Source organism: Equus przewalskii, chromosome 1, assembly GCF_037783145.1.
Source record: "Equus przewalskii isolate Varuska chromosome 1, EquPr2, whole genome shotgun sequence".
Taxonomy (NCBI): domain Eukaryota; kingdom Metazoa; phylum Chordata; class Mammalia; order Perissodactyla; family Equidae; genus Equus; species Equus przewalskii.
This window is the reverse complement of record NC_091831.1, coordinates 117,635,354-117,661,273: the sequence shown is the minus strand read 5'-3', so window position 1 is coordinate 117,661,273 and position 25,920 is coordinate 117,635,354. Positions and strand designations below refer to the sequence as shown.

The 25,920-nt window shown below is 37.7% G+C and overlaps 2 protein-coding genes across 9 annotated transcripts in view; one reads left to right on the top strand and one right to left on the bottom strand.

Annotated features, from left to right (window-relative positions):
- Positions 1–8,643: 8,643 nt before the first annotated feature.
- On the bottom strand, positions 8,644–25,535 carry RCN2 (reticulocalbin 2). 2 transcript variants are annotated; one of them, XM_070574221.1, is made up of 7 exons: positions 24,938–25,535; positions 24,445–24,550; positions 21,657–21,853; positions 14,400–14,513; positions 11,034–11,130; positions 9,995–10,134; positions 8,644–9,481 (listed from the first exon to the last, which is right to left on the bottom strand). In XM_070574221.1, the coding sequence occupies exons 1-7, from the start codon at positions 25,079–25,081 to the stop codon at positions 9,329–9,331; spliced, it is 951 nt and encodes a 316-aa protein (XP_070430322.1). In that variant the 5' UTR covers positions 25,082–25,535; the 3' UTR covers positions 8,644–9,328. The 2 variants fall into 2 exon arrangements, with proteins under 2 accessions (XP_070430322.1, XP_070430313.1); XM_070574212.1 differs by having other exon boundaries at positions 9,995–10,137; positions 24,938–25,528.
- The window catches only part of SCAPER (S-phase cyclin A associated protein in the ER), a 521,170-nt gene continuing 520,451 nt past the window's right edge, over positions 25,202–25,920 (top strand). For 2 of the 7 annotated variants that reach the window (XM_070573827.1, XM_070573718.1), the window contains exon 1: positions 25,202–25,595. The gene's annotated coding sequence lies outside the window, so the exon portion shown is untranslated. The remainder of the gene's footprint in view (positions 25,596–25,920) is intronic. The other 5 variants (XM_070573840.1, XM_070573736.1, XM_070573923.1 and 2 more) reach the window with 4 other exon arrangements.

Genomic DNA, 25,920 nt, shown 5'->3' with positions numbered 1-25,920 from the left:
TTTGCCCAGCCCAAGGTCACAAAGATTTTTTTTTTTTTCAGTTTTTTTTTTTATTGAGTTATTGATAGGTTACAATCTTGTGAAATTTCAATTGTGCATTAATGTTTGTCAGTCATGTTGTAGGTGCACCACTTCACCCTTTGTGCTCACCCCCCACCCCACCTTTCCCCTGGTATCCACTAAACTGTTCTTGGTCCATAGTTTTAAATTCCTCATATGAGTGGAGTCAAGGTCACGAAGATTTACTCATACAACTTCTTTTAAGAGTTTTATACTTTTAGCTCCTAAGTTTAGGGCTATGATCCATTTTGAGTTAATTTTTGTATATGGTTTGAGGAAGAGGTCCAATTTCATTCTTTTGCATATGGCTGTCTTGTTTTCCTAGCACCATTTGTTGAAGAAACTATTCTTTCCCCATTGAATGTCTTGGCACCCTTGTCAAAACCTTGTTGTGGTTTTATTTCTGTACTCTCAGTTTTATTCCACTGATCTATATGCCTATGGTTTTGCCAGTACCAAACTACTATACTGCACTGAGCCATATGGGTTCTTAATGGGCCTTCCAAGCCTCCCTAATTTTTTTTTTCTTAAAGATTGGCACCTGAGCTAACATCTGTTGCCAATCTTCTTTTTTATTTTTTTTCTTTTTCTTCTCCCCCAAACCCCCAATACATAGTTGTATATTCTAGTTGTAGGTACTTCTGGTTGTGCTACGTGGGATGCCACCTCAACATGGCTTGATGAGCAGTGCCATGTCCATGCCCAGGATCCAAACCAGCAGAACCCTGGGTCGCCAAGGCGAGCATGCAAACTTAACCACTTGGCCATGGGGCCAGCCCCCAAGCCTCCCTAATTTCATACTTCCCCTAATATGGGGGATCCAGCTCCTGTTCAACTTCTCTCATTCTCCCTTTTGCAGCCACCACACGGGTTTACCCCATGACCTCTTACTGTTGTGGCCCACAAGGCAGGTGGCCCTCAGAGGTAAGATAACATTCCCACTTTCAGGGACTTCTCAACCCATGAAAAGTTCAAGAATCTACATATGCCAAAAGATGGACTTGTAGGCTCCTTCAACACTGAGATGTGGATTGGGGAGTCTTCATCTTAGAGAAGTTCTTCAAGCTATGGGGGTAGTGGAAATAGTCTGAGAAAAATGTGTAAAGAGAGAATGCCTTAGATAAAACCCAAGGTGGTAGAGGAGAAGCCCATAAAAGAGTCTGAGAAACAGTCATCAAATAGGAAGGAGAAAAATCAGAAGAGCATGGCATCGTGAAAAGCAAAGGAAAAAGTACTTTTCAGGAGGCTACAGTCAGGAGCCATGTGCTCAAGAGCCATCATGTAAACTCCACAGGTTTTTGTTTTATTTTTTGCATCTGGTATGCTTTATGGTTTTTAATACTTTTTTAAGTTCATTAGGAGTCAGCAACATCTTTAAAATACTTTAAATCAAACAAAAGTCATGTTGAATGCCCTTTCCAGCCCTCAAATGGAGATAAATCCGTGGACTATCATTTGCCTCGGAAGCTAAGGGTGACTTGAAACACAGCCTTGTGGAGTGACACTGTGTGCTACAACCAGGGAGGCGGCTCTCATTCTGGCCGCTGCTTCTGGGGCCAGGAGCACAGCAAACCACTGCAAGAGCCACCCTGGTGAGGCCCCTGAGCTTCTTTTTGGATTGTATTCCCTTGGGAATGCCAGCCCAGGTGGGCAAACAGGCAAGGGGATCCAGCTTCTCTGGTGGGAGCCAGCAATGGCTTGGATTCAAGGCTTCTGTCATCAAAACTAGATGTTTCCTCTTCTATGATCCTGTTTTCCTTGGATACTATCCTATCTGTATCATTGGTGAGCTCTATTTTCTCATGGGTTTTGAATAAGGTCACCATACATTGAAGTATTTCCAGCCCCTTTCTCTTTTTCCAACCTTTTCAGTTATGATATAAATACAAATGAAAGAGAAACTATATATATTTTTAAAAGATCTCAAAAGTACAGGGACAGAAGCCAAAAGGTGGGGTAACATTCATGACTGTGGGAATTTATAACGAAGGTCAGTGGTGAGAAGGAAGGAGTAGAGGGCATCAGAATACTGGTAGGAGGATGGGGTTGGAACTAAGGCTCAGGAAGGTGGAGACCATCTCTGGCGGCTCTGCACTTTTGCTACACATCCCTATTCCAGATTTTTTTATTCCTAGAACCAAAATGATCTTCTCAATGTCAACCTGATAATCTCATACACTTGGTGGTGTTTTCTAGTAAACTCTGAAATAACCCACCTGGTTTCCTGCCTTTAGCTCCTGATTATATCCATCAGCAGAATCAACTTTGATCCAAGGTCTAAGAGCAATCTCATCATTAGGAGGTATTTTAGGGAATAATTCTTAAATTTTGATGTAATTTCAATCTTAAGAAAAGTTTCGGGAGTATAACTTTGACTCAGATTCACCAGCTTTTTATATTTTGCCCCATTTGCATCATTATTCTTTCTCTTTCCCTCCCTTCCCTGTCTTTCTCATGCACACACATAGATCTTTTTTTTCTGAACTATTTAAAAATAAGTTGCAGGCATCGTACTCCTTTCTTTTCTAAATACTTCAGCAGTTATTTCCTGAGAACAGACATTCTCATAAATAACCTGTTCAATTGCCAAAAAGAAGGACATTTATCATTGATACAATAGTGTTAATTAATTACAGTCAGTATTGTTTCATTAATGTCCTTTATATCTATTTTTCCTTTCTTCAGGATCCAATCCAGGATCACATGTCATATCTAGCTGTCATACTTCTTTAGTCTCTTTTAAACTAGAAGAGTTCGTTGGCCTTTTTTGTCTTTCTTGACATTGTCATTTTTTAAGAACATTGGTCAAGTATTTTGTAGAATGTCCCTCCTCACTTGGTGTCTGTCCAAGGTTTCCTTGCAGTTAGATTCAGACTATGTATTTTTGTCAGAAATACCACAGAAGTGATGATGTGTCCTTCTCAATGACCACATAAGGAGACACACATGTTGGTTTGTTCCAGTATTGGTTTTGTTAACTTTGATCACTTGGTTAAGGTGATGTCCACCAGGTTTCTCAGCTATGAAGTCACTATTTTTCTCTTTGTAATGAAAAAATAATTTGTGTGGAGATACTGTGAAACTGGAAATATAATGCTCCTCATTAAACTTTCACCCACTGAGTTGTAGCATCCACTAATGATTTTCTAACTTCATCATTCCGTCTACATTTATTAGTTGGCATTCTACTCTATGGAAGAGTGTTCCCTCCTCCCCCTATTTATTTTTTAATTCATTACTTTATGTCACCATAGACTCATAGATTCTTATTTTATTCAAAAGGTTATATTACCATGATTTATTTTGATGCTTAATATTTGGCCAATGGGAAGACCTACAAGCTCACTCCAGTGTCCTTTTGACATGTCCCTGTCATTCTTCTTTCAAGGAATTTTAAGGATCCCAGTTTAGTCATTTAGTTGACTCACCTGGCCTCTGGTTTGCTCTGATCTCAATGCTAAGTCTAAGGAACAAAATGCAACTAAGATCTAACTAGCAGTGGGACTTTTCCCACAATCTACACATTGCATTTTTATTTTAAAAGCATGCAAGATTGTATTATATACTTTGCATTGTTTTTGCATTATCAGATGCTACTAGTTTGTGGTCACATAAAATCTCCAGCTCTTTTTCAATGTAAATTAACACTAAGGCTTCTAGTCATCATGGCTGAGTGAAATCCTGTTCCAAAAACATGGAAATGCTAGACAAAATACAATCCAAAACATTTAAGAATATAGATCAGAGTGCAAGCAGGAAAGAGAAATCTTCAGGTGTTAGAAACAAAGAAGGAATGAACAGGGGCGTAATGGCTCAGGGGGGAATCAGATATGGCCGCTGGATATGGACCTTAACCACTGGGGCTGAGGTTTTGATGCCAAAGAAAGGAAAAGGAGATGATGCCTGTATGGGTGGGGAGCTGGCCAGGACCATGAGGAAAGATCTCTTTGAGACAGAGACTAGGAAAACGCTCACTGGAGCAAGGAAGTGCAGTATCTGCCAATCATGGGTAGATAAGGTCACCAATGAGAAACTGGAATCCAAAACTGTGACTATGCAGATATATGGGAGGTCCAAATTCACACTACTGTGAAGTATGGAAACTTCAGGCTAAGAAATTTAATACAGAAACCTGTCTAGAACTGATAAAACTCACAGAGTTTAACAAAAGACACTTCCACAACCTTGGACACACCAGACTCCCATGAAAATAACTCTTACTAAGTGCGAATTCAGTCAAAATTTGCAAACCACAATGAGAGAGAGTCAGTGGACTAACAAATGAGACTACAACTAGAACAGAATAATCTCAAAGATACTTTAACACAAATATATTTAAATATGCAAAGAGATAAAGAATATAGAGCCAACAAGGCAAGAACAGGCTGAAACAAAGGAAAAAATACAAAGAAAAAAAAATCACTGAAAATAATAGTATATCAGCTTTCTCTCACCTTGTACCATTAGTAAATTCATCCAGTAAACGTCTACTATGTGCTGATCACATTGGGCACTGGAGACACAATGGTAAAGAAGATACACCTGTGGCCTTTAAGAAGCTTACATTCCATTTTTTTAACTTTAATGTCGGATGATATGTTGATTTCTAGATAAACTGTTATCCTTTTTCTTTTTGCCACACATGAAATTTTAGAAATAAATTAGATGCTTATCATATCTTTAGATTTAGCAGGAGAGTGGCATTAATACAAATCATTCTCTGTCCTTCTCTAAGCTCATGGTAATTGTTGTTTTGCTTTGGTTGTTTGGGAGTTTGAAGTTTTGCTGAGGTGTTGGGGTATATAAAGTGGGAGGGCTGAAGGAGCACAGACTGAAGAGTAATTGCTGTATGGTGGGAAGGTACAATAACTGTAAACAGGTTAGTCATAGTTCAGCCTCAGCTCAGCCTTGCTTCCGCTTCCTTACCACCATGAAGGCAATCCATAACTAAATGTAATCAGGTTTTTCATTACAGAGTACTCTTACAAAATCAATCACTTGCATGATGTCGTTTATTATACATGGAACAACAAAGTGACAATTCAAACAGGCCAGTAGCTGGCACAAAAAAAGATCTTCATTTATGCTTTTAGCATAATGGGATGGTCTCTTTACCTGTGTTACCAACCACTGCTAATAGTACAAGAGAGCAAAATAGTAATGCCTTTTGTTCACTGGAACCTGGTCTCAGAGGAGAAGAAAAATATCTTTTTAGAACAGAGACTAGAACTAAAGTTGTTTTTTTAAGGTATGTAAGACCAAGATTAAAGGTTATGTGATTTCTTAAAATCCATTTAACCACTTTTAGTTTTATAAACTCAAATGGTTTCCTTTCTACAGCTCATGAACTACCTTTGGTTAAATTGAAATAAAGATATGGCAAACTCTAGGTATTTCACAGTATTTGTATTTCTTTGTACTTGAATTGAGTCTTCTTTTTATCTTGAGGAAGATTAGCCCTCAGCTAACATCTGATGCCAATCCTCCTCTTTTTGCTGAGGAAGACTGGCCCTGAGCTAGCATCCATGCCCATCTTCCTCTACTTTATATGTGGGACGCCTACCACAGCATGGCTGGACAAGCAGTGCCATCTCCGCACCCGGGATCTGAACCAGTGAAATCCGGGCCGCCAAAGCAGAACGTGCGCACTTAACTGTTGAGCCACTGGGACGGCCTCTGAACTGAGTCTCTTTTTCCGAATAAAAGTGAGACATTTTAGTGCTCCGGAGGCCCTTAGGTAGTTGAGCTACTCACTGATATCAGTTACAAAAAAAACTTTAGCCAGGAAATCTGGCCAAATATCGATTTGACAAAAACTCAATGTTGAAATGAAGCAAATTAGTCTTTACACTTGTTTCAAAAATTTGACCCTAACTGGCTTTCCTAAACAATTTTCCAAAGTGGAAAAGATCTCATAAAAGCTTAAGTAGAAATTTTTCACTTGCAAGGAAATATTTAACACAAAAACCTTAGAAAAACAATGGCATAAATTTATTCTTACATTTAAAATTGCAAAGGAATCTGAAAAAACTACATACTGTATAATTCCAACTCTATGACATTCTGGAAAAGGCAAAACTAGGGAGACAGTTAAGTTCATTGATTGCCAGGGGTTGGGGGTGGGGAAGCACTGAATAAGCAGAGCACAGAGGATTTTGGGGGCAGTAAAATTACTCTGTATAATGGTGGATACATGTCATCATACATTTGTTGAAACCCATAAAATGTATGCCACCAAGAGTGAACTCTCATGTAAACTATGGTCTTTAGGTGACAATGACGTGTCAATGTAGGTTCATCCATCATAACAAATATACCACTCTGGTGAAGAATGTTGATAGTGGGGAGGCTGTGCATATGTGGGAAGTGGAGTATCTGGGAAATCACTGTACCTTTTGCTGGGTTTTGCTGTGAACCTAAAACTGCTCTAAAAAATAAAGTCTACTAAAAAAAAAAAAAAGACTTCAAAGGAAAGATCTAAGGCAAACACGACATCATGGCGTTTACGCTGAATGTCTGGCTTCCTTTAAGTTCATATCACAAACTAGACAGTCATTTTCTGTACTGTAAATTTGCCCAATCAGAACCACACATGAACTGATTTGTACAAATACCATCAACTTTTCCATTTTGAAGTAGAACCTAAAGGTAAACAATGGAAATGATTAAGTCCTTCAGCCAGAATCAGCCAATAATTCAGAAAGCTTCATTGCGTTTTCACTCTCATGCTATAGGGATAAGTTCAAATTATCCTAATTCTATTAAAATCAAAATAAAAGCTTTACAAGAGGCTTATTTAAAATTAAAATCCAAATAAAAGACTTAAAAATAAAGTTTTCTATTTTGACTTAGCAGAAGATATAGAAACCCTGTTCAAGCAGATGATTCTTTTTCTCTATATGCTTATAAAAGCCAATTGTTTAACACTAATCTTCACTCAGTCAGGATAGGCTAGGCTTTGCTGTGGTTAAAAAAATAATAATAAATCTCAGTGGCTTAACATAAGTTTTGTTGTCTTTTTTAAGATTGGCCCTGAGCTAACATCTGTTACCAATCTCCTTCTTTTTTTCTTTGCTCCCCAAAGCCCCAGTACATAGCTGTATATCCCAGTTGTAGGTCCTTCTAGTTCTTCTATGTGGGACGCTGCCCAGCATGGCTTGATGAGCAGTGTGTAGGTCCGTGCCCAGGATCTGAACCCAGTGAACCCCCGGCCACCAAAGCGGAGCAAGTGAACTTAACCACTATGCCACTGGGCTGGCCCCCATGAGTTTATTTTTTGATTATGCAAAGTCCATGGAGGGTCTAGCTGACCTCCATGTGGTCACTCAGGAATCAAGGCCACTTTGATCGTGTGGCTCCACTTCAGCTGAGGCCTCTTCTACAAAGCCACGGCAGAGGAAATGGGTTTGTCTCTGGCCCAGTCTAGGAGTGACACACACTCTGCCACTCATGTTCAACTGGTCAGAACTAGCTATTGCCTACCCATAAGGGGGCTGGGAAGTGTAATTTTCTTTATGCCAGGAACAAAGGAGTACAGATATTGGTGAACACTAATAATGTCACCAAAATTCTTCTATCTGTATGAAATCAAGGCTGAATGTAGAATGCTCTTAACTCATTAAGATTAAAATAAGATCCATATCTGATGATTTAACAATTATGGTATAGATTTTGGAGAGTCTAGTAAGAAAAACAAATGGTTGGCATGCTAATCAAATTGGTTATTCCAAATATCCCAACTTGAGTAAGGCTGACAAGTGACAGATAAATGATAATGGTATATCTTTATAATGCTTAAATTGCTATGGCCAGATAGGTGTTGTAGGTTAAAATGAAACTCTAGATCCCAGGTTAAGCAAGCTATCATTATGGTGTGAAAGTTTACAATTTGCATTCACATCTCACATTAGCAAAGACAGGAGCAGTAGAGAAGTAAGTAGATGCAGTCAATTCTATCAGAAAAGAGCTTCCAGTTTTCTCAAATACTCATAAGTACTTGTTGAGCCCCCTGAATGCTGTGCTATATAAGAGACAACTGTATTCTGGAAAAAGATCAACAGAATGTGTAGCTGACTTCTTTATCCACAAATAAAAGTAATTTAAGAAAAAAGAAAGAAAAACTATCTATGGGTCAGAGCTGGGAAAAAATGAATTCCTCACCTTCTCACTTTTCTTAGGCCTCCCAAGGGTAATGAGGTGACCTCTTGAATAAGGTTAAAACTAACCATTTAGGTGTGGACAAATGCTGACCAAGTATGATTTTAATTCCAGTGTAACTGATGCTGAGCTCTACTGGTAATGTCAACCTACGTAATTCTTACAATTATTTCTAGCCCCAAACAGCAAGACTACATTTGCTACAATAGCTGAAATGTGTCAGGTGCACATTTAATTATGATTCTTTTACCCCCCCCCCCCAAAAAAAGCAAAGTAAGAATATGCAGCAATAATAATTTAACAGAGTTTTGAGAGCACTCACTACCCAAATACAGGAACAGACGAGGTGGGATAATGTATAATATGACAAAACCTACGCTAAATTCAACGTTTACCTGGAAGATTAAAGAAAAACAAACAAACATATAAAAAGATAGGACATTTGATTTTTAATCAGTCAAAAAAGAAAAGAGTTCTCAACAATGTCAAATTCCACACACCATAATGCTATAGGTTACACATTAAATATAATTACTATCTATACATATGCAAAAATATAAAGTTCTATTTCATACAATAAAACCCTTTATAGAAACCATTTTAAAATTAAGCAGAACTTCTCAACATTAATATGTGAGGTATAAGTCCTTTTAAAGATTCCTTTAAAGGTTTTAAAACAAAATGCTAAAACTAAAAATAATGTCCTTTCTGTTAGTTATCAAATTAAATCTACTTAAAACAAAACAAAATTGACAGCTCAGTCACATACAACTTAAATAATATTGTTCAGGCATCTCTAAAATCCTCTATTTTTTCAAGTACGGAAATAGAACTCAAATATTCCACAATACAGTACTAAATAGAATATTTAGGAAAGACTTTGTTGTCATATGGCACAACGTTGTTTTATTTCTTCAATATATTTTGAAATAAATACCAGGTTTTTGTCTTGTTTTTCTTCTAAAAGGCCAAAATTATAATGTACATTAAGATAATTTTGACTGTGATAAGACTTAAGTGTGTAAAATATAATAGCAATATTTTATCACAAAAGTAAAGCTGATAACAAATTACAAAAGGAGCCAGTACTCTACTCAGATATACCCAGGGATTAAAGCTCATCATGATAGAAATATTCATCGTGAAGCTGTCTGCCATAATCTGTCGCTTCACTGGTAAGAAACAAGTCCTGGTTCTCCAGAATCTCTGCTTCTGAGAGCTTTCTGTCACTGTTCAAATCCATTTCATCAATTAGATGAAGAGCCTTTCAAACAAAACAAAAAGTGTCAAGTGTAATAAGTATTTTCAGCAAGATGTTCACATTTTAATGTGATTTGATTTGTCAAAACCATTCAGGTATACCAAGTACTCATTATTGTCTAAGTATCTAAAAATATTACACATTGTAACTGGTCTATTTATATCTTCTCTCATTATCCTCTTTCTTAATTTCTGCCGGGTTCTGCCTCCTCCCCACACAAATTCAACTCAGAATATCTCAAAGTTAAACAAAATTAATATAACCCACTTTGAGCCCCTATAGGTGAATACAAACTTTTATTATTCTATTCATTGTACTATCAAATTAATACATGATACAATCTTTATTTCTTTGCTTCCTTGGCAATCTAAAACAGTTTGCAGATTTTAATCAAGAAATAGCAATGCATTGATCCTAAATAAATAACACCATTATTTCTTTCTTTAAGATTTGGAACTTCCTTTCTTATCAATAGCACCAAATTTAGTGGGGAGACAGTCATTCTGTAATACTCACCTCTTCTTGGGCAATGCCCTGATTATTGGGTACTACCCATGACAACAGCTCTTGGGGATCAAGCCTGCCATCAGAATCTTTGTCATAATCATTCAGGAATCTATCTTTCTCAACAAGTATCCACTCTGGATCTTCATTTGCTGCTTCATGTAAAAAAAACCAAAACCACAAATATACATTCATATATAAGAATATCACATGTATCCAAAAAAAAGTTTGGTATATCCCTAGAATAAAGGAAATGAGTTTAAAGCTTTCTACACAAAGGAAGCCCAAAGAAACAGAATTACTTATCTGAAAAGTCCTGAAATAAGTAATTTTCTTCAAACTATGAATAATTTTCAAAAGGACACAGAAGTCTAAACGACTCTGACTTCTAAAATCCTTGCATATTATCTAGTAATTTTGTTAACTGCTGCTACTTGTTCTGATAGCTAATATTCTCAAATCTGAGCTAGGTAATGTTTTTATGTACATCATGTGACTATATATAAGAACACTTCCCAAGTGTTGTTACAAAATAATGCCATGTGTAATTTTAAAGTGACATTCATAACAAGTGATGCTTTTAAGCAACAACTCTGAAAAAAGACAGCTGCTTACAAAAAAAGGCTACATATACAAACTCCTCAAATTTCAAACACTCAGTAAGTCACGTTCCAGTCCACACCAGTATTTATAGTAATTGATATTTCTTTCTCTTTTAAGATCTACATGCAAAGGTACAGGATTTTGTTTAAAAATATCACCTTTATTTCCTCACTCCTTTGAATTGGTAATTACGTTATATTTGCTTGAAAAAGAAAAAAAAATGTTTGAATCTAGACATGGAACTAAAAGTGAGCAAGACAACATTCTCAGATAAGGTGTAAGTTCCATTGTTTCACTTGTACTACATTTAACTCGGCAGAACAAGTAGAAATCGGGCAGTTCTTCTTGTTCCATTTCCCTCCGTCAAACAGAGCTTTCAAGAAGCAATTTCAATTTCTTTGTTCTTTAATTTCTTTTTTTGTCCTCCATAAACCCCCAGGTTACTTACTTGGATCCCGCCTGTAGTCACCAAGAAATTCTTCCAAACTAACAAATCCATCACCATTTTTGTCATGTTCTTCTAAAGCCTCTTGAATGACAAATTCCTATTGCATGTTCATAAAAAAAAAATTAGTCATAAAATTTTCAATCCCACCACCATCTGAATCAATTCCACTACAAAAATTTTTCAGGAATAATCATTTTGGTGTCTATATTTACAAGACAATCTCTCTAAACATTGGAATTTAGAGGTGGGAATAAAACGCCAAACGTTAAGTAGCTTTAAATTCAACATCCTTAAGCTTCTGCTATTGAGAAGAACTCCACTTTACCCCCTAAACACCTTCGCACTAAACTCACACCTCTATTTTCTGCACATCCCCCCTTCTCAAGAATGACATCTCTTATTACCCTTGTCTTTAATTCTACTTTCCCTCCAATCCATTAACAACAACGATCTTACATCTCTTTGCATAGAACTGTTGTTCTACCTCCAGATCTGAAATGTGTTGTCAGTCCCCCATAAAAGCTCAATCTCCTTGCTTCCTCTTCCACCAAATCTATCGCCATCTACCCTAAACTGCTCCCAAATCTGTTCCTCACTCTTATCAAGGCTTCTTAACAACCAATCCTTCTCTCTAATCCAGAAATTATACCCTTTCTAGTTATACTGGACCCAAGACGACCTGTTTAATGGCCAGTACTTCCCTTATTACCTTCCTATATCCTCTTGTATCCTTTTCCTACGATGCCAATCCCCACCCTGTACATCAGACCCCCATTACTTTCTCCTTTATTCCAGAATCGTAAAGTCTAAAAGAGAAGGATACAACAGTATAAACCTAGTCCTTATCTTTTTGCCGTTTCAGTGGGGTCTCATTGCTGCTTGGAAGTCTGTCGTCTCTGCCTCAGTTTCCCTAACACACATTCTACAACTGTTTTTTGAAACTTCCACTTTCTTTGAGTCTTACCGCAATTCTCTCCAACACTCTCTTGGCAAAGATCCTCCTATTTTTCCAAAGTGGTGCAGGTCTTCTGAAATGCTTCCTTGTTTACCAGCATTGCATCCTCACCTTTAATTACCTCTTTTTATGCCGATTCCTCTCATCCTTCTTCGATCTCAGGAGTTAAAACTTTCCCTTTTCTCTAGGGCAAAGCCCTCAACTGCCTTCCTAGATCCCATACTTTCCTCAGTGCTTTCTGTCACTCGTAACTCCAGCCTCTCCCAAGGCTCCAATCTCTCCTCCATCAGCTCCTTCTATGCCTTTAAATGCATTCAAAGCACTTTAATGCATTCTGCACTCTTTAACTACTACTCTGGTTTCTTTTCTTCCTTGCCTAGACTCTCACAGGTTACATCAACTGTTCTCATTTTCTCACTACCTGCTGCTACCCAAATATCTTTCAATCTGGATTCTAGCATTACAACCGTAATGAAAATATATTCTCAAACGTCTCCAGTTCTAGCCAAATCCAGGGGCTTCACCTACATATGTATGAAGTACTACTTAAATATAAGTTGTTGGGTTTTTAAATCAAATATTACAGATTTTATATATAGGAATCAGGGGATTTTAGCTTGGAGATCCAAAGATTAGTTTTAGAGGGAAGATCTGAGAATCTGCTGAAATTATAATCCAATATTTTGTATGTATGCGCATATGTGATTTTTCTGGGAAAGAGTCCACAGTTTGCATCATATTTTTAAAGGAGTCTGTGATCCAACACAAATTAAGAATCACTGATCAAAATTATTATTCCTCCATCCAAGTAATCCTCTTGGGAAACAATATGCTTATTTCAATAATGTTGCCATGGTTAAAATAATTTTTGGAACTATGTAAATGAAAATATCTTTAAATTCTGACTTTTAATCCAAAGTAGAATCACTTAGTTCATCTTGCACTCTTGCCTTTTCCTATATCAAATATACCCTTAAAGGGAAAAAGGAATACACAAAAACAATTAAGGTAAATAGGAATTAACAAAGTTGCTCTGAATGAGTCGCCACTTTATGGGCACACATCTTATGTGCTGCCATCAACTCCAACTCGGCACAATTGAAGAACATCCTTCCCCAACGTGACATACCCCATTCTGTCAATGGTACTACCTTTTTATCATTGTTACACTCAAAACCTCAGTCATCTCTGACTCTTCCCTTCCCTTCCCATACTTATTTCGTCAGTCAACACTCCTGTTTTTGCTTTCTTCAAAATGTTGCTCAAGTCTATTTCATTCCATTGTCACATCGTATTCCAGGCCATAACACTAATGCCTAAATTATTTCCTTGCTTTCATTGATCATTCTGCTCTTCTGTGTTCACTTGTTCCTTATTCTCCAGAGAATCAAGATCCAGCATCCTCTGCCTGCCATGCTAGGGCTCAATTAGCTCATCTCAACTTAATTTTGGCAATTAAACAAATTATGCCCAGCACTCTTCTTAAACTAGGTCATATATTTTGTATCAAGTGAGAAATCAGAGGCCTCACAATGGCAAGTGAAATGGTACTAATGGTGGTGTCTTGCCACTGAGCTACGGAGAAAAATTTATCTGCAGCCTTGTTATCAAGGCAGCTGCATCTGATCATAACCCATTAAACAAAAGTTCTACATCTTCTCTCCCTGAAATATCCACGGAACCAAGCCACACAGCTGCAGGCTGATGCCAGGCAAATAGATCTCAATATAAATGTTTAGTCTATTTTTTAGAAACTATTTGCTATATTAATCTTTACCCTCCAATATAAGAGGTTTTGCTCTCAAGAAGCTTGCCAAGTCATAGTAAGGACTCAATGTTTGTTGAGTTAAACCTAGAGTTCAACAAAATTTTGAAGAGCTGGTTCTTCATTTAAGAACAAAGGGATGAGAGAACTCATTATGCCTAAAGTTGCCAAAACATTATGAGTCATTAGCAGCTGCACACCACTAAACACACTCTATTAAAAGGGATCCAAATGTGATACATTTTCCTAGACCAAAAGTTTTCACAAGTGATGTGATAAACTAAATAGGCAGTTCTAATGTTACCAATATTGAAAAACCAGAGAAAAGTCTGAAAGCTACAAAAGGACAAGAAAGGCACTGAAGGTAAGCTGGTTATGAAAGAGAAAATCGCCAGGGGAAGACTGAGGCTCATATATATTACAGAGATTTAAAAAAACTCAGTCCTTTACCTTCTTCTTCCCAATAAGCACCCACCGACACCACTCCCAGAAATCCTCCTCCTCATTCCTAATCTTAAGTGGGGCAAACTTTGAATTTTCCTATCTCTTAGAATTCTGGTTGCTATAGAATTCATTTTAATGACTTACTAAAAATGGGTTTTAAAGTTTTGGTCACTCAATAATTCTCTTAAAATTTTTTCCTTACCGTCATATAATCAACTTCTTCAGGATGCTCAAAAGCAATAAATTCTTCAAGATTCAAACCAGGACTTGAATCCTGGTTAGCTTTTTCAAATCGCTTCTTGTCCTTTAAATGAAGCTTTGAAAATTAAATATTAAACATGTTTAAAGGTCTCATGCATACCATAACATCATTAAAAATACTTTGAAAAATACAAACTATGTGAAATCTAAAGTACATTTTCATACGTTATCTTATTACATCTTCACATCGGTTTTTTTGTGTGTGTGGGAGGAAGATCGGCCCTGAGCTAACATCTGTTGCCAATCTTCCTCTTTTTGCTTGAGGAAGATGGTCCCTGAGCTAACATCTGTGCCAGTCTTCCTCTACTTTGTATATGGGACACCACCACAGCATGGCTTGATGAGTAGTGTGTAGGTCCACGCTGGGGATCAGAATCTGTGAACCCTGGGCCGCCGAAATGGAGTGCACAAACTTAATCACTAAGCCACTGGGCTGGCCCCCTTCACATCCTTTTGAAGGTAGGCTGGGTAAATAACTTCATTAGGAGCAGTATAGAGACACAGGCTCTAAAGTCAGAAAGATTCAGATATGAATTCCAGCAACGCCACTTCCTAGTGGTGTTTCTTTAGGGCAAATTGCTTAGCCTATCTGGTTTCCTCAACTATGAAATTGGGATAATCTGACACTAAAGGCAAAAGTAACAAAAGTAAAAATAACCAAGAGGGACTACATCAAACTAAAAAGCTTCCGTATAGCAAAGGAAACCATCAACAAAATGAAAAGGCAGCCTACTGAATGGTAGAAAATATTTGCAAATCACACACCTGAAAAGGAGATAGTGTCCAAAATATATAAAGAATTCATAGAACTCAATAGCAAAAAACCAAACAATCCAATTAAAAAATGGGCAGAAGATCTGAATAGACATTTTTCCAAAGAAGACATACAGATGGCCAACAGGTACATGAAAAGATGCTCAACATCATTAATCATCAGGGAAATGCAAATCAAAACCAAAATGAGATATCACCTCACACCTGTTAGAATGGCTATTATCAAAAAGACAAGAAATACCAAGTGTTGGTGAGAATGTGGAGAAAAGGGAATCTGTGCACTGTTGGTAAGAATGTAAATTGACGCAGCCTCTATGGAAAACAGTACGGAGGTTCCTCAAAAAATTAAAAATAGAGCTACCATATGATCCAGCAGCTCTACCTCTGGGTATTTATCCAAAGAAAAGAAAACACTAGCTCAAAAAGATACATGCACCCCCATGTTCATTGCAGTATTATTTATAATAGCCAAGATGCGAAAACAACCTAAGTATCCATCAATGGATGAATGGATAAAAAAAATTGTGGTATATACACATGTATGCGCGCACAGACAGACACAAAGACACACTGGGATATTATTCAGTCACAAAGAAGAATGGAATCTTGCCATTTGTGACAACATGGATGGACCTTGAGGGCACTATGCTAAGTCAAAATAAGTCAGAGAAAGACAAATATCTTATGATCTCTCTTATATGCGGAATCTAAACAAAACAAAACAAAACCAAGCTCATAGATATGGAGACCAGATTGATGGTTGCCAGAGGTGGGAGCTGGGGGAGTAAGAGAAATGCGTGAACTGGGGTTTTTTTGGCTTTAATAAATAATTTATAAGGAAAAAAACTCTATTAAGCAATTGGGATGAGAATCTCTATCAAGCAATTAGTAAACCTTAAGTATTAAATAAATGTTTAGGTATTACTATTATTGATAGAAAAACTGAGATTACATGATTTATTGAAAGGGATGTCAGAAACAGTTAAAATATGTTGAACTCGAATCCTCTCTTTCCTTCTGCAGTACAACACACTTTTAACAATTAATCTCAATTCCTTTTTGAATGCTCAAAAAGCACTAAATTTAGCCTATGTATTAATTGTTGGTATCCATTTTCAAATTGTTTCTAGTCTTCCAAATGACTTCTCAAAAATATATTAACAGGTTTCACATGAAAAGATGTTCAACATCACTAATCATCAGGGAAATACAAATCAAAACTACACTAACATACCACCTTACGCCTGTTAAAATGGCTATAATCACTAAGACTAAAAATAATAAATGTTAGAGAGGGTGTGGAGAAGGGAACCCTCATACACTGCTGGTGGGAATGCAAACTGGTGCAGCCACTATGGAAAACAGTATGGAGATTCCTCAAAAAGCTAAAAGTAGAACTACCATATGACCCAGATATCCCACTCCTGGATATCTACCCAAACAACCTGAAATCAAAAATCCAAAGTAACATATGTACCCTTATGTTCATCACAGCACTATTCACAATAGCCAAGACATGGAAGCAACCCAAGTGCCCATCAACCGATGATTGGATAAAGAAGATGTGGTATATATATACAATGGAATACTACTCAGCCAGAAAAAAAGACAAAATCATCCCATTTGCAACAACATGGAAAGAACTGGAGGGAATTATGCTTAGTGAAATAGGCTAGACTGAGAAAGGCAAACACCAGATGATTTCACCCATGTGTAGAATATGAACAAGCACATGGACAAAGAAAACAGTTCAGTGGTTACCAGGGGAAAGAGGTGGGGGGTGGGCACAGCGGGTGAAGGGGAGCACCTATGTGGTGACAGTCAAGAAACAATGTACAACTGAAATTTCACAATGATGTAAACTACTATGAACTCAAAAAAAAAGAAAGAGAAACAGGTGAAAAATATATATATATATTAACAGGTTTCAGAACAATAGTCCTCTTATTAGAATACTTTTGGTATCTGCACAGCATATTTGAAAGTCTATTGTTAGCAGGCTCTTAGTGCTAATTCTGTATGTTCAGATATAAAGACATCAAAAGCCAAAATGGGCCTATTTTGAGGTTAAATAAACATACCCTTTTTTACTTTCTCAAGCCCACCTTCCCTCCCTTTTTTTTTTTAAAGTATTCTTGAGTAGCAAATCAAGTAGCAGCTACTAGGGACAAGGCTTAATTTCTCAAAGGTAATTCTGTAATCAAGAGCCTTGGAAGCCAACAGTGCTATATTACCAATCCTGCATAAATTTTATTTTGAGAATTTCTGTGAATAACTTTCTCTTCTATAAACTGATGTGTATTAAACTGCACATTTTTAAAAAAGCACAATTTCAAATAATTTGGAAGCTTTTAATTTATGTGTTTCACTGTTGAAAAGAAATGCTCTTTTCAGTTTTCTAGAATCACAGAGGTCAGGTAGCAGTTATTTACCGAAACCCAGGTTCTTTGACAATGCCTGATTTACAGTGGAGAGGCTCACATCTTCTCCAGAAGAATTCATCTCTGAAACACCCAGATTCCACTAAATAGCTGTGCTCACCCAATCAGGGCAGAAAAGAAAAAAAGCATGTTTCCAAATAGCTGCTTTTAACTTAATGTTTCAAAATTTTAAATAACTAGACCAAATAACTTACATTTTATGTTCAGATTGAACATGGGGAAAAGCAAATAAAAAAGAACTTGAGGTACTTTGTTGAGTCCATCAAGTTCTTTTTGAATAAACCACTACTCAAAATACTAAGTGCTGAGATTCTCTTATGAAAGAACCCTTCATTTTGGAGCAAAAACGTCCATGTTTCAGCAGAGGGAGCTGAATTTGGCCAAATTTGCCTATGGAAAGAAAGGAGCTCTTTCAACAAGCTGAGATTTCTTTAAAAAAAAAAAAAAAAAAAAAAAAGGAAGGTAGTTTTCTGGTTCACATTTCTCAGATTTTTTTTTCAATAAAATGAAATAACGTGATTTTTAAAAGCAGTTTTATTCATGGTCATTTGAAGAACACAATTTAAGAGCAACTCATTATAGAAGCCAATATACAGAAAGACTGTTCTTTCAAAGTGGCAAATTTCTAAACGATACCAAAAAAACAGACTGTTAGTTTCATCAAACTCCAATATTCTTTTTCTTCTGTATAAAAACCTTGTATTCTAGTGGAGGGTAGAAAGTGCTACATACAGTAGTAAAAAGATAGAAACTACTGTAATCATGTATTTTTATATTGTGACAGAAACTTAGGAAGAACAAAACTGCCATCTTTTGGTAGACTAATGATTTTACATGAGGAAATATATAACCTGTGATACCAGAACAAAAGTCAAGGTCTTAAAATTTCTGATTAGCCACATATCAGATTATATCTTACATAAATACTGCTTATACATGAACGTTCAGCAGCTGGCTTTACAAGTTAGAGCAATTGAACTTTTGCCAGAGAGATCCTCAAACTTTAATTATCCTGCTTAAAAATGCTGACTATACTTGTTCATCCTATCATAAAGAAATGCTTTTTCAAGCATTTTGCAGCCTGAGAGGGACATTATTCCAGGTTATCGCTATTCTTTATATGGAAACATTAAAAATAAGATAAAATTCAGGTACCAACTTGATTTTTGTTTTTTAATATGCTTTTATTTAGATGTCCAAGTACTTTTTATGATTATTTTATTTACAGTACAATGTTTAGTCTGTAACTCTGTTTAAGACTGATTCATTTTTCATCATTGATTTTTTATTTTAAAGAATAATGCAACTGTTTCTGGGTTCAACTTTACACCCCACATAAAGTTTTAGGGGGTTATTCCTATCAAATTCTAAAAGTATTATGATTAAAACTTCATATAGAGACATATTCCTCAGTCGTCAAAGAATAATCAAGAGGACTCCCATTGAGAAGTGTTCATTTTAGGGATCCATCAATTCCTTTAGGTTACTAAGATCCATCTAATTCATTCTTAACAAGTAGACTTGTCATCAACACATAGTGAGTGGGGGAACACAGCATTAAAATTAGATATAGTTCAGAAGAAAAACTGTTCATAAGCAGTTTGTATTAATAAGTCATGTGTCTCTTCAAAGTGAAGATCATCTTCTCAACATCATCATTACATCACCTCCTCCCAAGAATACAGATTAAAAAACCACACACACATTTCTTAATTTTTGATGGGATAGTCATTAAATCTTTTGGGTGCCAAAAGAAAAAAAAAGGAAACAATTAGAATCTAATTCTAGTAAGATTTTAAAACACAGTATTTAACTTCTCTGTTGTTCCCTGGGGCAGGGAAGTCATATCATACCATTGTTTGGTTTTAGAAAAATCTCAGAATTCAAATGATCCTTTTAAGATAAGTTAATTTCTATAGTAAAGGAGGATACCTAGTAGATAGATAAATCCCAATTCTCATTATCATCATTTGTTTTCATTTGGCACTGAGAAGTAAAAAGACTGATGTATACTCTCCTGAGTCTGCTGTCAGACGAAGACCCAAATACAGAGGAAAAAAGGAAAACAAGATACACTTTTCCCCTGTAAATTAAATCCTAACTCATCTAAGCTGATATAGTTAACAAATGCATCAATAATTTCAAAAAGCTGATTATATATAAATACTAATTTATTTGAATCACACATGCTTTCTTCAACAATATTCCTTTAAATCAACACAGAACTGCTTACCAATCCAACTGCTACTATTTATTATTTTTTCTCCATACTATTATTATCTCATTTTTAGATATGAGGAAATGGACTCATAAGGAGGTTTAATAACTTACCCAAAGCTGCATAATTGTTAACGGTACGGCTAGATGCAAAGCTAGGCAGACTGGCTCCACGGCTGGAGTCTTTAACCTCTAATCTGGTGGCATATGCATAGCATATGCATAATCATTAGCAGAGAAACAACCAACTTTGATTTAGTGATGACCTACAGAGTTCAAGTGGCCAATACGATTCTAAAATAAACACCATGTACAATGATAAAATATGGCCACAATAAAAACCAAAAGGTAGATACTAATAATGGGATAAGTTAAGGAATGCAAGAGGCTCAAATGATTTCCAAGCATCCTTGACTAATATTTTGGGACATAACAGTTTGCAACAAGGTGTTTAGTTTTATTTTTTCCCCAGATACAAAAAAGCATCTTTCAAAAAGAAAGTATCCTTAAGAAAAAAAGTGTTTAAAATTACCTTTGAAATACAAAAGTATGTGAAATAGCAATTTCTCAAGCTTATTAGTCATTTGTCTTGAAAAGTTCCTACTAATTACTAAAAGTTTTTAAATATTCCTATTATTTCCTAAATAAAAATTGCCTTCCTCAGCTCTGCTTAAGAAGTGTATTTTTTGACAAATTAAACCACAAATTAATGAGAGACAACAGACCCCAGAGTGATACTGAATCTTCAAAATGAGTTATTATAAATGATACAGCCACTAAGGAAGACAATATTGCAATTCCCCAAAAATTAAAAATAGAATTACTATGATCCAGAAATTTCATTTTGGGGCATATACCCTAAAGAACTGAATTCAGGGTTTTGGAGAGAGATTTGTACATCCACGTTCATACCAGCATTATTTATACCAACCAAAAAATTGAAGCAACCCAAGTGTCCATCAATAAATGAAATGTCCATGGATAAACAAAATGTAGTATACACATACAAGTAGAATATTATTCAGCCTTAAAAAGGAAATTCTGTCACAAGCTACAACATAGATGAATCCTGAGGACATTATGTGAAATAAGCCAATCACAAAAAGACAAATACTTTATGATTCCACTTATATGAGGTACCTAGAGTAATCAAATTCAAAGATAGAGAGTATAATGGGGGTTGCCAAGGGCTCAGGGGAAGGGAAATTGGGGAGTTGTTTAATAGGTTTAGAGTTTCAGGTTTGCAAGATGAAAATGGTTCTGGAGACTGGTTGCATAACAATGTGAATTACTTAACACTACCAAACTGCACATTTAAAAATGGTTAAAATGGTAAATTTTATGTTATGTGTATTTTACCACAGGTAAAAATTTTTTTTTAAAGTTATTTTATATAAAACTGTTTAAAAATGGTAATGGGCCTCTATAGTTTTCTTAGTAAATATGATATAAAACTGTTCAATAATAACAAAAAATAAAACATTGCGATACATATTCAAAATACAGTAAAAAAAGCAACTCCGGAAATGAAAACAAATGATGCAGCCGAGAAAAAGAGATGCAAGGATAATTTGGGTAGTCCAGAATATGAGTCCTAAATCTGGCTAGAAAGGAAACCATCAAAATGACCACTGAAGTGGAACAGGTGATTGCCTAGAAAACAAGGCAATCTAGTCTATGACCTCAGGCCCTCTTGTGCTCATTCATGCAGGAAGGTAAAGTGAACTGATATGATCAAAAGGAACAGCTTGTGCACAGGTACTCACCTGCCTAAAAGACTCCTCTTCTGCATCATCCAGAGCAGTGTTCTCATCAAAGTCGATCACACGATCATACATCTGAATGTTGTATTCATCCCATGAAACACTACCATCACTGTTTTTATCATACTCAACAAACTGTTGTTTTGCTTCTTGCATAGCATAATGTTTAAAAGACATTTGAATCCATGAACTGAGTTCACCTATGAGAATTTCCCAGAACACAATGAATGTGATAGTAATTCTGATACTGAGAGGAATGAGGATTTCTAAACCTTCTCTAAAAGAAAAAAAAACTTGAGTGTTTGCAAATATTGTGTGAGAAGTGGCCTAGCTGTATTCACAGAAATAGGAGTAGGAGGTGGGAAGAGCTGTTTGGAGTTTAAGAATATTATAATATGTGATCTAAATAGAACGTAAGCTTCCTTAAGTGCAGAGAGTTTGGGTATGTTTTGTGCATTGAGGTACTCCAAATGCCTAGAAAGAGCCGGGCTCAATAAGCATTTATTAAATGCATTCACAATTGGCCAAAAAAGCACTTGACTTTTTTTAACCTTACCCAAAAAATTGCAGATTACCAAAAAATTGCAGCTATCACAGATCTTCAGGAAGCACAAATATATAAATAACTACCTATTTACTTTAACATGTATTAGAAAAAATAATGTCTTTCATTTATGAAAGTAGTATAAAATTTTCCTTTAAAATAAATTTTACATTGAGTTGAACCAAAACTATGTTAAGGAAACACTAGATGGTAAGCAGATATGGCCTAAATTGTGAAAAGGTATTCTCACTGAAGTCTGAGAAACATTGTTACAGTATATTCCCTTTAACCATGTCATAAAACATCTGGAGGAAATTTTAACAAAGTTATGGGTAGTGATTATGATTTATGCCCTTCTTGCAAGCAACAGCCATCTGTCTTAACTTGGTACCTGAAGAAGACATGGGGAAAAACTTTCTAACTCTCAAATTTCCACTTTCAGATCAACTTTTAAAAATCTACTCATAGAGATATTTACTGCACTACAGAAAAAAGTGGGGAGGGAAAAAAACATGAATATTTGCAAGGACAGCAGGAGTAATACCATTTGGTTTAAAGATAATACACTCCATTTGGTTTAATGAGTGGTACTTCTCTACTGGTTTGGGAGAGGTCAGGTGAATAGAGAAGTGAAGACACTTTGTTTCTCCTGAAACTCGAAATCAGGGCAGAATAATAATTATTATGACAACCATGTATTGAACAATTACTATATATCAGGTCCTCTATTTTGTTGTCTCTAATCTTCAAAACAAGGCAATTATAATCACTGTTTTACAGTTCAGGAAATTGAGGCTTGGAATTGAGGCCTCATAGCTAAGAAGCAGAGTCCAGATTCAAACATAGGTTTGGCTTCAAAGCTCAAATTCCTTCTACTGTACTTTGCTGTCTCTCAAGAACCTGAGTCCAGTGTGGCCCTTCAAGTGCAGATTAGCAAAATCCCCTGAAGAGTCTTCAAGAACAACGAGGGTTTCTTCTAGTTTAGAGATCATCATGGCACAATAGAATACAGAATGGAACAGGGACCAGAAGCATGGGTTTGCAGGGTATCTCTACCATAAAGAAGTTTACCCTCCCAAGTTTATGTTTTCTCACCTGTAAAATGAAGATCTGGACTAAGTTCCTTTTAACCTTAAATCTTCGAAAAGTTTACTATTAAATATTTGAACATATGTAGGCCCTTAGAGACAGGTACAACAGTCTTCCAAACCAACTTGTTCTGTGTGCTTTCTAGTGTAACCAAAAATGGACCTATTCTTATTGGATAATTAAGAGTGTAAAGGTTTTTGTTGTTGTTTTAAGTAGAAGGAATCAAAACCTTAATATTTCTGAGGGCACCAGTGTGAATACCTGACAACACATGTTAAGTTTACCAATTAGTTTGCAATTCTCTCTCCAGCAACTTCATTCCTGAGATGTGGAGCAGCATTTAAATAAGAATTATAGCAAAATAGCTCCTGAATTTTTGTTGAGCATCAGCTCGGAAAGTTGACAGGGTTCATCACTTGAATTAAGCAATGAGGAGAGGCAGTTGCAATGCAATTCATTTAGAATATTCTTTCAATAATCTGTGCATTTCATTTCTGACTATAGAACCTACCTAATAGCACTCAGATTTTCTTTTAAGTGAAGGATATTGAAACACTGAATTAAGAGCAGATTTGGATTCTAGTCCTCACTTTGCCACTTGTTTGGGAAAGGCCCTTACTTCTCCGGGTTTCAGTTTCTTCATCTCTACAGAGAGGCAGATAAGATGATTCTAAGGTCCCTACTGGCTGCAATATTTTGTGATAAACATAATTCACATACAACAGGTCTTTTCCTACTTGCTTATTTAAAAAAGGCAAATTCTTAAAATTCCACTGAAGCATATATCAAAAGAGCAATAAATCATTTAATGCCTTAAGACGGTTTTTGGCATATTTCTCTAAAATGAATCATATCGTTGACGTTGGTAAAAGTCATGTGAGGAACAGGGTGTTTGCTCAACGTGTGATTTGCAGACACCTTGTAGGGTCAATGACGTTTATGTATTACTGGAGAAAGCACTGGGTTTTACTTGATATCCTGTCTAAAGACTTCCAGGTATAAAACCTACTCACCACGTCCTTTCTTCCCCTCTCACAGTACCTCTCAATTGTTGGAACACCAGCAATCTACACCCAACAGACACTCCTGCTTAAATGTTTGTGTTTCTGTCTCCTACAAAGGGATTTCTCCACTGTTAGTAGTGTAGGACGTCCTTACTTTCGGTGAGAAAGCCATCTGAGTCCAAGTCAATTTTCTTTATGATTGACTTCAGTCTTCTGTGCTGCTCTTCGGGGGTAAGTTTAACATACTCATCGACTTCTTCCTTTGGGGGGTAAGCGATACACAGGAGGGTCAAGCATTACTATCAGTGGGTCAAAATGGTGGAGAAAAAAAGGGCCGCCAGAAGCCTCCCTTGTCGAGCGGTTTCTGGGTGACCCACACCTGCTCTCCAAGGCCCCTGCCCCCTATACGCCCCTAGTGATCCCGCCCCGCGTCGCGAGGGTAGAAGGGACCCGGCTCCTGGGCCTCGCTATTTCCTCAGGCTCAGAGGCTCCGGGGACCCCAGAGAGTGAGCGGCGCCCCGCCAGGCCCCCATTGTCAGGCCGCCCCGGCCAGGCCTCGCCCGGCCGGCCCTCTTTGTCCCCGGACAAAGCCCGCGGCAGCCGCGGGGCGAGGCCCGCTCTCCCAGCCCCCGGCCTGGCCGCCTCACCTGGCCGCCCAGCAGCGCCTCACGGTCGTAGTCAGCGCGGTGCTCGCCCTGCGGGTAGTGCAGCTCCTCGGCGTCCCCGGCGCCGGCTGCCGCGGCGCACAGCAGCAGCAGCCCCAGCGCCACGGGCCTCGGGCCCAGCTGCATCGCGCCGGCCCGCCGCGGACACAGGGAGAGACGAGGAGGGAGGCGGGCGGGGGCTCAGGCCGGCGGCGGCGCTCCGCGGGCGGGCGGCCGCCGGGAGGCGGGACGGCGTCCGTGGGGAGGGGGAAGCCGAACGCGCAGCAGGCGGCGGCCGCCGTTCCCCCAGCTCTCGCAGACCACGGCTCGAGCAACAACTGCGGCGACGCTGGGCGCCCGGCCGAGGCCTATAAGTCCCGGCGGAGGGGCGGGGTGCCAGGCAGCGCCGCTGATTGGGCCATACGGCTCTGGGGGCGGGCCGCGGCACTGTCGGGGTCGGCCGCTCGCCCAGCAGCTCCGGAGGCTGGCGGTGGGGGCCGGGAGGGGAGACCCCAGCTGGCGCCTTGTCTCGCACCACGACCACCTCGGAAGAACACGCCCGCACCTACCCCCGCCCTGTCTTTTCCTCAGCCTAGTTCTTACCGGAAACTCACTGTCCACTGCATGTGTTGGTCCTGGCTTCCATCCATTAATGAGAAAGGTAGGCGATTTGGGTGAAAACAATACAGTACCTAGAAAAATCTTTGTCTTGAAGAGCCAACCAACAGTATCCATTTCCCAGTCTTCAGTGTATCTCTACCTATTTATTTCACCAGAGCAGGATGGACAAACTCAGGTACTGAAACTAGATATTTGTATCTGGTACTCAATTTTGTGACTTGCAAGCTCTGTGACCTTGGCCAAGTTACTTGGCCCTTGAAAACTTGTTCGCTCATTTATAAAATGGTCATAGTAATAAGACTATCTTAAAGAGGTGTTGTGAAGATTAAGTTGAATAGTACAGTGTGTTTGAAACAGTAGCTGGC